Genomic DNA, 17036 nt, shown 5'->3' with positions numbered 1-17036 from the left:
GTAATCACTTTCAATTTTCAGCAATTTCTTCTTTTACTTAACTCTCTATCTAAATAATATGCTTATACTGTCAACTCTTGATTTTTCAGTTTTATGCATCATATACTAACTTCTCATTGTGAACAACAGGAATGTACTTCACTTCCTTCCCATCACCACCTTGCAGAAATATATCTTCCTTTTCTTCATTTTCCAATAGAGTCATATGATATTTGCTATATTAATGTTTCATGTTTAAGTTGCTATGCTTATACAACGACTCCCAGCTGCAGCTGTGCTTTATAGCAGATGTCTCCAACCCCCAGGACACAGACCTGTAGTGGTCTATGGACTGTTAGGAACCAGGCCACACAGCAGGAAGTGAGTGGTGGGTGAGTGAGTGAAGCTTCATCTGTATTTACAGCCGCTCCCCATCGCTCGCATAACTGCCTGAGCTCCGCCTCCTGAGAGGTCAACGGCTGCATTAGATTCTCATAGGAGTGCAAACCCTACTGTGAACTGCACATGTGAGCGATCTGGGTTGCATGCTCCTTATGAGAATCTAATGCCTGATGATCTGAGGTGGGGCTGAGGCAGTGATGCTAGCACTGGAGAGCAGCTGGAAATACAGATTATCATTAGCAGAAAGGTTTGACTGCACAGGGACTGTAATAAATCAATTCCTTGCAGACTCATATCAAAACCCTATCAGTGGGGCTTCCCTGGTGGCACAGTGGTTGAGAGTCAGCCTGACGATGCAGGGGACACGGTTCGTGCCCTGGTCTGGGAAGATCCCACATGCCGTGGAGCGGCTGGGCCTGTGAGCCATGGCTGCTGAGCCTGCGCATCCAGAGCTTGTGCTCTGCAACGGGAGAGGCCACAACAGTGAGAGGCCTGCGTACCGCAAAAACAAAAAACAAAACAAAAACAAAAACAAAAATCCCTATCAGTGAGTGGCAAGAGAAAACAAGCTCAGGGCTCTCACTGATTCTGCATTATGGTGAGCTGTATAATTATTTCATTATATATTACAAAGTAATAATAATAAAGTGCACAATAAATGTAATGCACTTGAATCATCCTGAGCCAACGCCCTGCCCATCCCTGGTCTACGGAAAAATTGTCTTCCATGAAAAAGATCCCTGGTGCCAAAAATGTTCAGGACCACTGCTTTATAGTAATTATGATGACTCTTCTCTTGTGTGTATCTTGTTTTTACCTCAAATTCATTTCTTTATTTTACTTTTGCTTAGTTTTCTGTGTATCTATCACTAATTTGATGTTCAGATTCTGCTAGGAAAATATGTGTACTCAATGCATTTTAAACTCATTTGGTTTTCTATTAATTCCATCTTCTTGCATCCTCTTTTCCAGAGCAATATGTCCTACTCCAGTCTGGACTGGCTACTATCTCAGGCTTCTGTATAGCTTTTATTCTGGAGTATCCCTTCTGTCATTTCCTTGTTTCCTCAATTAAATGTACTTTTTTAACTGCCTTCCACCTTTTATTAAATGAGCACATCTAACAGAGAAAGGAAACATGAGATAATTGTTTTTAAGAACAGATATGTCTGTATATTTACTCACTTGGTTCAAATTTTGCTGGGTGTAGAATTTGAGGTTTAAACAAAACTTCCAGAAGTTTGAAGTCACAGCTCCATTTGGGAGAAGAAACTGGAGCATGGCCCCATCTTTCACCATATATAAATTTACATGATCTTACTATTTTCACCAAAGTATTTCTCTTTCCATTGCCTGACATTCAGTCCACAATCCCTTTGGTTTAGCGTCTCCTAAGGATGAAGGGGAGAAGGAGATCTGTAGTCTAAGTGCATCCTAAATGAACTTTGAAAAAATCCTGATGACATCAGTCCCTCCTGCTCCATTTATGTATAGTGGTTTGTGGTGTAACACTACTGAACCTTTGGTGTGTAAATGAGTGGGGTAAATTGGATTTCTTTTCAGTTTTCCCCCTACTAAGTTAGGCTTCAGATTTCTTATGTTTGCTAAGTCAGTTACTACTAGTAAGCCACTTCTTACTTTTAGCATTCCATTCTCATTTCTTCTTGTGATTATTGGTTTCTGGCTTTTTATTAATTACTTTGTTGTTAAAATGGTAGAATTGAGAGGAAATGGAGGTAAATGTGTATATCAATATGCCATGCTGTCTTAAAGAGAAGCTCAATATAGCTTTCTGTCTTCATGTATTTGTTTGAAACTTTTCAAAGCTATAAAAAATATTCAAGAATATTACAATGAACAATCTCATACCTGTGTATAGGTAACTGATTGATAATAAATTGCCATGGATGTGTGACCCACTCTGTGTGTGTGTATAAGGTCATATCAGTTTCAAATTGGACTAAAGATACTTAAAATAACTGTTGATTGAAGGCTAACTTTAGGATGTGCTAAATAACCATCATATGTCCACACTTTATCTCCATTAAGCAAAGCTGCCGTTATGATTATGAAAAAGAAACTAGAACTGTTTTCTCACTTCATGAAACGACAAAATTGGAGTACACAAATTTGTACAATCTCGCCTAGCTCTCACATTTTATGGTTCTATGAATAAACATCACTTATAATTTTGAAAATGAAATAAATTTGAGTAAAAGCAAAATTATGGAGCAAAATGTCTTATTAAAACGCTTATTTATCTGCATAAATTCACAGTAGGAATATTGTTTGTAATTGTTTATAATGATATTTATAATTTATAAATTACACCTATGTATGCTGTCTGAATCCATGCCAATAATGAATGAGTTAACTTTGAATCTCCTTATTTGTAACTGTGCCACCTTATACAAATAAGTGCATTTGTACAGATTATTGGACTCTAGAACCAAAGATCAAAGGTTAAAAATCTACTGTATAAATTAGGATTCAATTTCAACTTATTTGCAGTAAATAAAATCTAATATTATTCATATTACAAAAGAGAAAATACTGCTATTAATTTTATATGCAGTTATTCTATAATATTTCTCATTTTGTATAGTCTTTTTCATTTAATTTCACTTGAATTAAACCACTTTAGAAATATAATAGCTACAATAATGTCTTTTCACTTTTGATTCCATTGAGTGAGAGTACATTTTCAAAATCATTATCAACACCATTAGTTCAGGGCAAGTAACTATAATGGTAAAGAACTTTGAGTTTAAATAATGGTGTTATATTTTTTTCTCTTAGGAAGCCCTGATCATGGCAAGTATGGACCATCCACACTTAGTCCGGTTATTGGGTGTATGTCTAAGCCCAACCATTCAGCTTGTTACACAACTTATGCCCCATGGCTGCCTGTTGGATTATGTCCATGAACACAAGGATAACATTGGATCCCAGCTATTGCTTAATTGGTGTGTCCAGATAGCTAAGGTAAGTGCCCATCACTTCTTCCTTTATATTTCCTAATCTAGAACAGTTTGGGTATTCAGTCTATTTAAATAAAATAAATTATATTTGCTATATTGAAAGATATATTATAGGGAGGTATTTTCATTCAAACCACAGATCAATCTCATAATCTATTTATATATTTGGGGGTTATTGTACTGTGCTGTTTGTGTTATTTTGACCAGATACCAAAACAAATAACTTATTGGTCAGGAGGAAAAATTGTTATACTGGATTTGCTTGGCTTTGTTGTTGTTTTTGTTGTTGTTTAGGTATAGTTTAGTTAACAAAATTCAAGAAGGAAAAGATTGAAGGTTTGAGTTGTTCCATTTTTAGATGATTTTGTTAGCATAGCATGTACGTTCAATTCTCAGAATTACAAATGATCAAATTCTAAACATTTTGATAATTCTCGATTGGTCTTTAATAGTTGTTTTTTGTTGTTGTTTCTGGGTTTTTTTTTTTTTTTTTTTTTTTTTTTTTTGTCTGGCACAAGGTCTCGGTCATATAACGTATGTTAGAAGAGTGGTGTGGATTTCGGTACCTGGGGTGATGGAAGGAGATGGTTCTGTGTGACGTAGAAAACATTTACTTGCCTCTTGGGGACTATGTTTTTTTTACCACCAGAGGTAGCGGATCTTCAAAACTTCCAGGAAGGACCAGAATTCTGGATTTTTCTCTAAATTTAAACCTTGGCTCAAACTTTTGAAACACCCTGGGAGCCAAGCAAAGCTTTCACATCTTGTAGTCCACCAGTGTGCAACTTTGGAGTGCATATTTTAAGTTCAAAGAAACCATTAGAATTTTCTATACCAAGATAAATAGGTCTGAGATGAGTTTCAATTCACTATTCCAACTCTTATTTACATCAAAATATGACCTGATGTTCTATAAATTCTACAGATCTGATCATTTTAGCATTTGTAGAATATAAATGCCAAAATGTTAATCCAGTAGTTTTAGCCTATTTCCTTTTACAATCTGAGAGTGAATAAAAATACATCACCCAAAGAAGAAATTTGAGAAAATTCTTAAAATGCAAACCGAAAAAATTATTTGAGGGAAAAGCCCAGTTGAGTTTTCTGTACCATAAGTCTTGATATAGTTTCCTTATGGACTGTGTATTACAATTTTGTGAATATCACATGGCAAACTCACAACTGAGTGGATTCTTTACATTAATGAAGTTTGAAATATCACTTCAAAAACTGATTTAATTATCTAAAAACTTCTGTAATTTATAAGGTGAGCTAAATGTGCAATAGACATTCTCAAATCATCCTAGCACTATAAATGAAAACAAAACTAAGTTTTGAATTTCTTAGTTCTTCTCTATATTTCCTGAAGTCTTCTCAATAATTTAGGTTTTGTCCTTAGGGATTCATGGCATTAATATATCATTTATGCAAGACTGTACACTCTAATAATAGAAGCTACTTTGAGTTCCCTGAATAATCACACTGTTTTAAAATCTTTCTGTCTTTGTAAATGACATTCCTTCTGGTTAGAAATCTTTTCTCATAGCTTCTTGATTCACACAGCATGATGTTTTTTATCCGTCAACACTGATTGGGCTTCCTCCCCTTGTGAAGTCAAACTCTTTTCTCTCTAAACAGAAGTAACTTCCTTCTCTTCTGTGTTAGTTTGTATTGTATTATTTAAATGTTATACTGCATGTTTATATAACTCTCTGACTATATAGCATATTTGTTTAGTCATTAATCTTTTAATAAATATGTGTGGACACCTACCATGCGCCAGGTACTATGTAGACTGAGGTGTCTAATGGTAAGAACAAACATTCAACAAATAAAACAATTAGGTATAGGATTAAACACTTTGGTTTAGATTTTGAAGAAAAATAATTACAGTGGAGACTTAAGAACAGACCCCACTGAGTCCCGAGAGATACTTTGGCTATGGGAAGAAATTTAGGCAGAGGAAAGATAACACAGAGCCCTATATATATGGTGACCAAGTAATTTGTCATCCAAATGAACAAGTTTAAGAGTGAAAGGAGGCTCTATTACTAGTTATGCCGGGAAAACAGGCACACAAATGTCCTAAAAAGAGCAAGGTATGTGGTAACACTGTGTAGCATGAAAAATTTGGAGTTTATTATAAATGCAGTGGATATTGAAGTATTTTGCCCTGGACATGATATAATCTAATTTATTTTCTAAAGAGATCATGCCAATTTATGTATGGAGATTAGATTGAGACAATGCAAGAATAGAAATGAAGATACCAGTTAGAAGTCTGGGGGTAATGAAAATAAGAAGTTAATGAAATTATGAAACATTTTTGAGACAGTTTAGGTATTTGATTATGGATTAGAGGATGCTGAGGGACGGAAATATGGTGGTGCTGTTGCCTGAGGTGGAGAAGGCTAGTTCAGTTCCAGACATGGCAAATTGACAAGGTTTATTGAACATAAAAGTGGAGCTATCACTTAGGTAGTTGAATTTGGTCAGGATTGTAGATATAGATTTAAGAGTTATAAGTATTCAAATATATGGGAAGATATGAGATTACCTAGTAGTTACTGATTTGGTCTGATTCATATTTTTTCCCAGCACTTAAAATTGGGTCTTACATGTAGGTAGCTATTCAGTATATATTTAATAAATATTTTTAACTCATAAAGAAAATGAAAAAAAAATTTACCCTTAAGGAGGGAGTCCTTCCTTTATCTTTTTTCCTACTTTGGGGTCAGAATTGTGTAGTGGAAACAGCATTAGGGTCAAAAGGACCTACATTAGTATGCCAGTGCCCACGTTTTGGTTTTGTGAATTTGAGTAAATTATTCAACCTTTTTGAATTTTTGTTTCTCAATGTATTAATGGAGTTAATAATTATTACATTTTTCTTCATCCACAAAATGAGTATAATACTATCTATGTGCAGTAGGCTGAAAAATAATCCCCTGCCTTCAAAGATGTTATGTCCTATCCCCATCTTCTCTGAACATGTTAATGTACATGTTAAAAGGCATTGTGAGGATGTGATTAAATTAAAGATCTTGAGATGGGGAGATGATATTATCCTGGATCATCCAAGTGGACCAATGTAATCCGAGGATCCACATAGGTGGGAACCAGAAGAATCAAAATAAGAGAGAGAAGATATAAAAACGGAAGCAGAGTTGGAGTGATATGCCTTGAAGATGGAGAAAGGGGGATACAAGCAGAATACAGTCAACCTCTAGAAACTAGAAAAGGCAGGGAAGCAAGTTCTCCCCTAGAATCTCCAGAAGGAAAGCAAGCCTGCCAACACCTTGATTTTAGTCCAGTTTAGAAACTGATTTTTGACTTCTGATGTCCAGACATGCAAGAAGATTAATTTGTATTGTTTTAAGCCACTGCACTTGTGGTAATGAGTTATAGCAATAGAAAACTAATAAACTTCCTCATAGTGATTTGCAAAGATTAAATAAAATAGCTCATGTAAATTCCCTGGCTCAGCTCCTAGATCATGGAGTATTTAAAAACAATCTTCTTTTATTAGCTATAGGTCAAAAGCCTCAAAACAGAGAATTGTTTCAGAAATGTCTGTAAAATATGAGTAATTTGGTCTGAGTCAACAAAAGTATTTTGCGAATAACTATTTCAGTAACTTAGAGGCTTCTTTTTCTTTACTTCCAATTCTCACTGAGAGAATTTATGAAAGTGAGATATCACCATCATAATTACTCCAATACCCACTTTCATTTTGGCTGCATCCCTTTTATTTATTGACAAAGTTGGTAGAAGGGGAGATATGATGCTATAAAATAACCAACTTATACTTGCGTTATAAAATACCTGTGGAAAGTGTAACATAAGTAGAAGAAATAATAATTATGGCTAACGTCAAGCACTTACTCTGTGTAAGCCACTACTCTGTATATTTTATTCATTAATTAATTTTTCTCATCACAAACCTATAAGGTAAGTATCATGATTATGTCCATTTCACAGATAAAGTCAGTCACAGAGAATCTGTTACATGATTAAATTCACACAGCGAGTAAATAAATATTATAACCACTAATCTATGTTTTTATATATAAAGAAGAAAGTATTTTTAAAAATTTTATCCGTATTCCAAGTTTTCCTTCCATTCTTCCATTGGTACATCATTCTACAACATTTTATGTAACAGAAACACAAATTTCAACACCAAAATTTCTTCTTTTCATCAGCCATTTTCACTCTGCATGTGCTGCATTCAGAACTTGATTTAATTTGGTAAGCAGAGCAGAACATATTATTATTTAATGTTTGTATAATACCATATGCCTTCCTGGGGCTTTATGCATCCAGGATAGAAGACAATTGTGAGAATTCCTTCTTTCAGAGTTGTTGCTAACAAGTTGGGCAAGCAGTTTTTAAAAGACAACTTGGCAGATTCTGAAAAGTGTATGTGAGTTTAGTGAAGGAACTTCATTGTGAGTCCATGTAGGTAAGGTGTGTCTTACAAAACGGGCATCTGCTTGGTGCTTTATATATTTTATATTATGTAATCTTTACTGAAACTCTAGCAGGTATGAGCCATTATTCTCCCAGTTTATAGATCAGGAAAATGGAGGAACTTAAGTCCCAAAGGACACAGCAGTATGTTGAAATACCTGAATTCTGTATCAGTAACTCTGATGCATCCTGAGCCAGGTCTTTAAACCATTCTTCACCCTTTCCTCTCCTAATACATGCACTACTGCAGCTTATAGGCACTTGCACTCCTCCTGAATTTGAGGAGTGGAGGAGTGTGACATTTTATCTGTAGTTGTGTCTCATCGTCATGCCCATAAAAGAGAAGATTCCATCATGAATAATAATTTTTATTGTCTTCATGGAAATTTTTTATTGCTTTATCGTGAAGGTCTATGTCCCATTTTCAGGATCAAGTACTAGATATTCAGTTAATTATGGGGGAATTTTTTTAATTGATGTTTTACATATAAAATATTATGATAAAGCAAGCTCAAAACTATTCTGTGAGCTACCATGCAGTATTGATACTGATCACAAGTGACACTATAAATTAAGAATTTAAAACGTATAGTCTGGTGCTAGTTTGTGTTAAGCATACAGACTCTAGAACCAGACTGAATGGGTCCAAATCCAGCTGCCTCAGTTATCAGCCGTGTGGCCCTTGACAAGTTATTTAATCTCTCTGTGCCCCCTGAAAATGAGCATAATAATAGTACTCACTTCATAGAAAAGTTATGAGAAGGAGGTAATACTTGTGCTAAAAATGCTGCTTAGCATAGAGTCAGAGTGTCCACCACGTATTATAATTTTGGACAATATCTGAGGTGAAAACAATAAGGAAAGACACATACATTCATAGTTAGAACACCCTCATGATGTCATTTCAAAGCTACTCAATTTTAAAATCTCAAGTATGAAAGATTTAACATTTGTTCTTACACCACACTGAGGGTAGGAGGAGGTCATCTCATGTTTAATATTTAATATTTCTACTTTTTGGAAGAAAGAACTTGTCTCCTATCTTCACGTGCTTTCCTACACAGGTTCCTAAGCTGCTGTTCTACATGTGCTATTATCGTGACCTCTAATTTTCATGTTAGAAAATCAAATTGTTTGTAATATTGAACATGTGAAACCAGCAGTGAATTGTCAAAGAGCTGAGGTCAGGGTAATTCTTTGAATAGATAGTCTATTACCAGCGAGGAGCAAAGAGAAAATTCTAACTTCTCAATCTCAAGCTAGAAAAGGTAAAAGTGGGTTTAACTTCCTTTTACTGCATAGATTTTTATCTTCTGACTTCTTTCTAAGGAGATTATTTGAGACTTTGTTGTTGTTGTTACTGCCTTTTTAAAGCTTGAGAACTGAGTATCTGCCACCACTATTTTTCAAAATCTTGAAACCTTCCTCAGAGCTTTGCTGGACTATTTTTCTTTACTGTCAGATTTTCTTCTGGAGCTCTAATTGATTTGCAGTTTAATTCAGATGTAGTGTTCCCAGGGCTTTCTTTTTTAGTGGTTTACAATTGGAACTAGTTAAAGAGATGATTCTAACAACATTTTTCAGTGGTCCATTGTCAAGATGATTCATTGTCTAACTAAGTTATAAATTGATCCACCCTTAAACTTCCTCTGAAAAGAAATGGAAATAAGATAATTTGATATTTCAAAGGGTAAAAATGACCTAATATGTTTTACCAAAATAATTTAGACCTGCCTATATATAAAGACTCTTTCAGTTATATTTTTGCAAATAGATTGATTCCAGCATTTATGTTTTCTAAGAAAACTTGTACTGTTCAAAGTTCAACATGAATTTTAGCCCAGTTTAATAGATTCTCTCAATTAAACTTTAAAAAAAAAATTTACACTCTTAAGTTGTTTTTCCTCCAGATTACTTTTCTTGCCCACATAATATTCCCAGTTGGAGCTAATGGGAATTCTATTGTGAAATCTAATTTTTGTAGCTATTGGGAGGTGTCTGTGGATCTTAATTTTCTTTTTTCTTGATGGCAGAGTGGCAGTTAGTATGAGGGGCAAAGAGGAGAAAAGAATTTCTCTCTTTCTCAGTTCAGAAACTGAATTTCTCAGTTCAGTTCACCATGATTGGAAGGAGAGCAGATTTCTGTGTTAAGAAATAAACTTTTCTTCTGTACACAGATATGAAGTCTTCTTTAAGGTTTAAATGTATAACATGAGCAGAACCTTCATTTACTTTCTTTCTTTCCTCTTTTCCATTGTTCTCTAGCAGTAGTGACACAGAGTGACAGGAAATAGTAATTTCTTGTTTGACTCAGCCACTTCCTTCTACATGAATAAAATTGGACTCAAATCTGAATGTCTGATGTCAGTTAAATGCATGAACTGGGTGCTGAAATCTCTGGTTTGTTTGTGGTCAAGACCATATTCTATATGTAAATACTACCTCAGTATTATGCACATATATAATTTAAAAATAATAAATACATATTCTACAGCAGAGGCAGAATACTTCTAACATTCTAGAAAAGATAAAACTGTCATTTATTAAATACATGTAATAATATGATAATGACTTTTAATACTGTTTAGAAGTTTGTGAATACTAATTGAATGGGTGTGGGGGGTATGTTTTGATACAGATAAATTATTATATTTTATAACAGTGGAATAGAAGAGACATATTGGAATTAGAAGCCATAGTGTTAGTAGCATAGACAGACTCCAATTAATGACATTTCACAATTTAAATTAAAATAGAGAGTTTTTTTTTTTTTTTTAGTCACAGCCACTGTTTGGAAGAGACAAGGATGAAAATTAGCTTATTATTTATCGTTTTTACTGCTACTATTTATCTTTGAAAGCATTATATATTCTGATGAATTGTCATTAGATCTTTAGAGAAATTCAGTAGTATGAATATGACTCAACGGTAAAATTCTATTCAGAATAAATGCATTCAGTGACTTTCCCAAGGTCCTGTTATTAAATAGTAGATGGATGAAGAACTGCACTCAGAATCATGGACAAGTCACTGATTATTTCATGAAGATACAATGTTCAAATTTTTTTTTACCTTAAAGAAGCAGCCAAATGAGCGAATTTTTGCAGGGTCTCTGTCCATTATTAGATCTATTTCTAAATTAGACTTTTGAGATTTGAATTACAAAGGAGAATATGTACAGTCTTTGCTTAACCAGGAAAACTCATTTATTTATTCATTTAAAAAAATATTAAGTTATGATGTAGCAGGTACTATCCCAAGATCTGGGATTTTAAGAAAGAACAAGTCCCTCTATCACAGTTTTTATATTTCACTGGGGAAGAGAGACACAAAAACTAAGTAAACAAAAAACATTGCCTCATGGAGTGAGTGATGAAGTATGGTATCACACAGCAGTTTTTTAGGGCAGAATTTAGGAGGAAGCAACACTGTGTTCCAGTTTTAGCTCTATCACTTATCATCTGTATGACTTAGGCAAATTCCTTACTGTCTCTAAATTTGTTTTCTCATCTAGAAAATGGGCAACAGCCTCCATTTGTCCACCTCCTGTGATGGTTAAATGAGATCATGCATCAGCTTTACACATTTGCTACCAAAACTTCAATGCTTAGTATATGTTATTATAATAGCAAGAAAAATTACAACATATTGTTTAATATTTATTATCATCAAAATTAATTTAAACGTGACTTTTACAGAAAGATAACGTAGTGTAGCGGAAAAAGTAGGAACCACAGATAAATAAAACCTGTGTTTGAATTTTGAATCATAGTTAATAAGAGCTTTGAGAGTCATTTTCTCTTTTGCCAAAAGAAAATACTTGGGCCTGAATAAAAGGAATCAAAGCTATGTTTATCAAATTTGAATTAATAAATAAATAGAAACAAGTGATATTAATCTGAAAAATTAGATAATAGTTTCTACAGAACGCAGATACATATATTTCTTTATTAATTTGCACTCATTTATTATATTCCTTTTTTCTTTTGTTTTTATTCATGTACTCATTTATTATTGTACTCATGAATATAGCAAACTTCCATTGAGAACCTACTATAATTATAATGATGAAAGCAAATGGATTTTGCAATTAGATCTGGCTTTGAATCCCAACACTACCAGTCATTAGCTGTGAAATTTTGCACAAGTTCCGTAAACTCTGTGAACTTCCTTATCTAAACATCAGTATAATAATATTTACCAAATAGGGCTATTGTAACAGTTAAATAAAACAAAATGTGTCAATATCTTAACATGTTGTCTAACACATAGTATTGCTCAGGAAATATTGACCTTTTTTTGTAATCACATAGAACAGTGCTCTCAAGGCCATCCATTTCAGAAGAGGATCTCTAAACGTTTGCATAATAAAGGGTTCACTTGAAAATTTTTTTCCAGGACAAAACACAAATCTGTCCAAAGGAAGTCTTTTCATCATTTCCTCATATTAAACAGAAATAAATTTGGCCTGAAATACTAGATTGGAGGAGCATCACATTAGTTTTATTTTTTCTAAATTAAAATGATTCCAGCTTGGTACTCACCTATCAGAGTTAAGTCAGAAATTCCATTTTAATCATGTATTGGGAGATCCCCATACGGATTCTTCTAGAGATATCAAAGAATCTGATGAGGAATATGGGATGCTTGGTAAACAGGAGCAGAGTCTCCATTTTTCCAGCCTTCATAATTGGTACATGAAGCTGTTCTTGTTCGGCTCTACAGAAGCAGAATTCTCCAATCTTTCTGTCAAGTATGCATAATCCTTATAGTTCCCAAATATTTTTTCATCTTTCTTTTTCATTTTGGCATATAACATGAGTATTTATTGCTCATGAGTTTGGGTGTGCTGGGTGACTCTGAGATCTCGACTGGGCTCATTCACATGTTGTGGGGTTGGCTGGATGTCAGCTGATCTAGACTGGACTGACTGGGGTGACTGGAGGATTGGGCTCTACTCCACATGACTCTTCTCTCCATCAAGCTAGCTGGGACATGTTCCTATAAATCCTTGTCTCATGGTGTTCAGTCCTCCAGGGCCTGGGCATCCATCTACACACCATCCTGGGAGAGGCTTAGCACTTCTGTGGGGACAGAGTGAGAGTAGGAGGCTAGGTTCCCCCTACCCCACCCCATTCCCAGCCCCTTTCTGGAACTGCCCCCAGTGATTCCCTCTTCCTTCTTTGGTCTTAGAGAACCTAATCTACTTTCTCTAGGTTGTTGGGTTCAGCCTCTTTTATGTTCCACCCTCACCTCCAGGGCTAGATAGAAATAAGTCAATTTCTCAAACAACAAAACCTACGAGAGGCTTATCTCCTGGGTTCTGTTGCCTTGGAATTATAATTTTAGATACTACAGTGTAAAATCCCTTTCAAGATGAAGCACCCAAACTAGAAACATACAGTTTTCCCTATTTATTCTAAAGAAGCAAGCACAAAACACAAATCAAATCAATATCTTAAAGTAATTTGCTGTGTACAAAAGGATAGAAAAATCACACAGAAGGGACCAGCCCAATGTTCCTTTATGGAGATGGTAAATCTTTAAAACAATGAATAACAGAACTTATTGAAACTTTGGCACAGCAAGAAGCTCCAAAAGATTACCTATTTCACTGATTTAAAAATTTTTAAATGTGAAATTGTTTTGTCAAGTGAAATTTTACTTGAAAATCTAAACAAATAAAACTGAGCCATACCTATAGCAATAGAAGGTGTTGAAAGGGCTTCATGGTACCCTGAGAGATCCCTAGGTCCTCACAGAGACCAGCTTTAAGACCATAGATGTGCCTGTATTGAAGATGGGGAAAATGAAGACTAAACAGGTAACAGAATCCATTTAAGGCCACAGGTCATAGTGACAAAGCCACAATCTGAATTCATTTATCACCTAGTCACCCCAGCCTAGACCAGCTGACATCCAGTACCCCTTACCCTGATTCCATAAGATTTGTGGACTTCTCATTTGTAATTTAGGTGAAATAACTACTACAGTATTACAGAGATTTAGTCTAAAAGATCATCTACTTTTAATTATCTCATGATAATTTTTAAGTGTCTAATGAACTTTTTCCCCTTCTGGAATATTAAATGAGAGGCAGCTAGTTTATTTTTCCTTTGAAGTACTTCTGTGTTTTCAGTTTACCTTCCAAGGGCTTTTTTTTTTTTTTCTTTCTCTTTTCTACCAATAGTTTTTCCTCTCCATCTTTATATCAGAATGTCTAATAACATTGCAACCTCCCAAACTGGTGATAAAGCACCTGGCTGAATTTGAATCATGTTTATCCCCTCCCTGAAACAACCTCCTGCTTTTAATTTATGTGCTAAATTCTCATTGCCTTAAAGGAGGATGATATAAAAGAGGTAGTAAGGGATAAGAGAGCATCTCGATTTTACCAGATTGAAAAAGAAGTTTATTGAGGCATTTTCTAGAGCACAGGTCCCAGAATTGCACTGAAGCCTTAATTATTTCCTGGGGTTTGCATGAAATATGAAGGTCTCTCCCTTAGAGGAGTCATTTAGGTTGTTTTTTGTCTAACCTATAAAATAGCAAGCTTCCCTTTTGCTTTGCTTTGCCTGTGGCTTTGTTTGGCATGCTGAGCAACTCTAATTCAGCCAGGAAGTTACTCCATTCTATAAATGGCAAAGGTTTTCATTCAGCTACCATACACATCCAGAAAGAAAAGTACTTAATTTCTTTACTGTAAATGTATAGCTAGTACTTTTAATGTACTTTTTATTTTGACACAAATCTGAAAGCTTTCCAATCCGAATGGATTAAATTGTACTTTATGTGTGTAAAGTGTTCACAATTACATCTATTATTCATGATTATGTGAATGCAGTTTTGTATTGTAGCAGATTTTAGGAGCACAGTGATTTTCTTAAATGCAGAATCAAAGTAGCAGGACCTGCATGTCTAGTTTATGGCTCCCCTGTGTCTTTTGTTTCTAAAACTGTGTAGGTAGATGGGTGTTATAATATTGCTGTCAGGAAGTTGTGATATATAATCATGATCTTTCAGATGTATGCATGTAATGTCATACTTCCTACTGATTTCAACATGTTTATAGTAATTCAGAGAGGTAGGACTTGCATTTTGCTGCACATAGGAGAAACAAAGGATGAGGAGATCAAGCAATTTGACTGGAAACAGAAAAACCATGTTGGCAATGAAGACAAGATACAGATTTGCTTCCTCTACACCTGCCCAAATTCTTCTCCAGATATTTTTTTTTCTAACTCTTATTTTGAAATAATTTTAGATTCATAGGCAGTTACAAAAAATTGAAAGAGTGTTTCCATTCGTTCCTCACCAATTTCCCCACTGATAACATTTTGCGTAACTATAGTACAAATATTGCAACCAGGAGTTTGACATTGATGCAATCCACAGAGCTTATTCTGATTTCACCAGCTTTACATAAACTTTTGTGTGTGTCTGTGTGTGTATAATTCTATGTAATTTTATCGCGTGTTGATTTATATAACCACCACCACATCAAGATATAGAAGTATTTCATGACCTCATATCATCACTTTATAACTATACAAAACCTCCTAGTTGTTTGTTTTTAATTGTACTCAAGTCTTGCCATGATCTATATTTGTAATAATGACTTATTTTTTTAAACATTTTTTAAAATTTATTGTTTCCCACATTACAGTAGATATATAATACTCTGATATATATATATATATATATATATATATATATATATATATATATATATATATACACACTGTTTGGTTCTAGCATTAATAATTTAGAAGAGTCTTACTTCAAAAGATATCCTCTATAGATTTGCACAAAAAATATTCTAAAACAGTGACTATGAAGAAGACAAAGTTGGTTCTGTGTAGCTATGTGACCTAGGAGGGATGCCACAGTCAAAATGTAGTATTAGATCCTCTTACAATTACTTAATGGGAACATCTACCCTCCTACTTCTGCACCTTCTAATTACCATAGGAAAGTGGTTTAGCAGGTCACTGGCTGCAGAAGAGAGACAGCCCAATCAAACCCAGAAGGGCATGGAGCCAGAAGGGAGGAAAATAAGGTTAATAATGAAGACAGGCTGAAAGTGAATGAGAGAAAGCAGTTAAGGCTTTATGCCAATCTTCTACATTCTGAGAATGTTAAAAAATTATATTTAGTACCATATGTGATAAAATAAAATGTACACAGCTTGTATGATATATATGTATGTGTATGTGCCTACAAACATAAATATACACATATACATATATACATATATGCACATATATGTGCTTTTTTCTATATCTTGAATATAAATATATTAGTAAGATGAATTTATGTTTTAAATATAGAATCTATGTAGCCAAAATTCGACAATATTCAATTAAATATGGAAAGGAGCACAGGATAGAAAGAGTCATTTATCGTCATGATTAGAAATATTAGGCTAAACAGTGTGCAAAATTTTACTTTGCATTATCTAAATTTGATTGATTAAAAGGAGGTTGTTGGCAGATGTTTATTATTTTTCATCAGGCTAAGGTGAGAGATGAACAGAATATATGTGTAGTTGTGGAAAGGAAGGGGAGTGGCTATGAGCACATAAAGAGTGGCTATGGGTCAAAGATTTTATCCTTCATTAAGAATACTTTTCCTAAGCTCAGAATCTACCCCATCACAAAGTGAACAAAAAAAGAGCTTAATGACAGTCATCTATCAGCTAGCCTCATTTTCAGCTTCAGGATTCTGCTATTCCCAATGCTCTATGCCTTGACAAGGCTGATTGTATAATTACGACACTACATCACCCACTCCTAGTGCACTTTCACTGGCAAGGACCAGAACTAGCGACTTTGATGATTACTGCCCCAAGCAAGCACATTAGCATGAATATAGTTTACTAATGGGGTTGCTCTATTAGAAATTGTAGTATAAGATTTAAACCAAGGATTTTTTTTAATGAAGACCCCTGTAGATTAAATGTCAGATTGAGTTAGAGCTTTAAAATTTTAAATATTTTATTTTTAAGACAAAATGAATGATTCCCCTGTATTTTCAAATTCTTTCTAGTATATATTAAGAATTAGCAGTTATTCTGCTAGAATGAAATAGAATTTATAAAGCTTTCTCAAGAATGCATAAGTGCTAAATAAAAGAATATCCTTAAGTTAATTTCTATGCAAGGTTAAATAATTCCATAAAAATATAGCTAATATGAGTTGG

The 17036-nt window shown here is 34.3% G+C and overlaps 1 protein-coding gene across 9 annotated transcripts in view; it reads left to right on the top strand.

Moving 5' to 3' along the window:
- ERBB4 (erb-b2 receptor tyrosine kinase 4) overlaps positions 1–17036 on the top strand; it is a 1132189-nt gene that overhangs the window by 956992 nt on the left and 158161 nt on the right. For all 9 annotated transcript variants that reach the window (XM_067026813.1, XM_067026811.1, XM_059053753.2 and 6 more), the window contains one exon: positions 3181–3366. In XM_067026813.1, coding sequence (XP_066882914.1) covers positions 3181–3366 — 186 coding nt within the window. The remainder of the gene's footprint in view (positions 1–3180; positions 3367–17036) is intronic.

This window comes from Kogia breviceps, chromosome 2 (genome assembly GCF_026419965.1).
Source record: "Kogia breviceps isolate mKogBre1 chromosome 2, mKogBre1 haplotype 1, whole genome shotgun sequence".
NCBI classification, from domain to species: domain Eukaryota; kingdom Metazoa; phylum Chordata; class Mammalia; order Artiodactyla; family Physeteridae; genus Kogia; species Kogia breviceps.
Note: the sequence above shows the minus strand (reverse complement) of the source record. Positions and strands in the feature narration are given on the sequence as shown.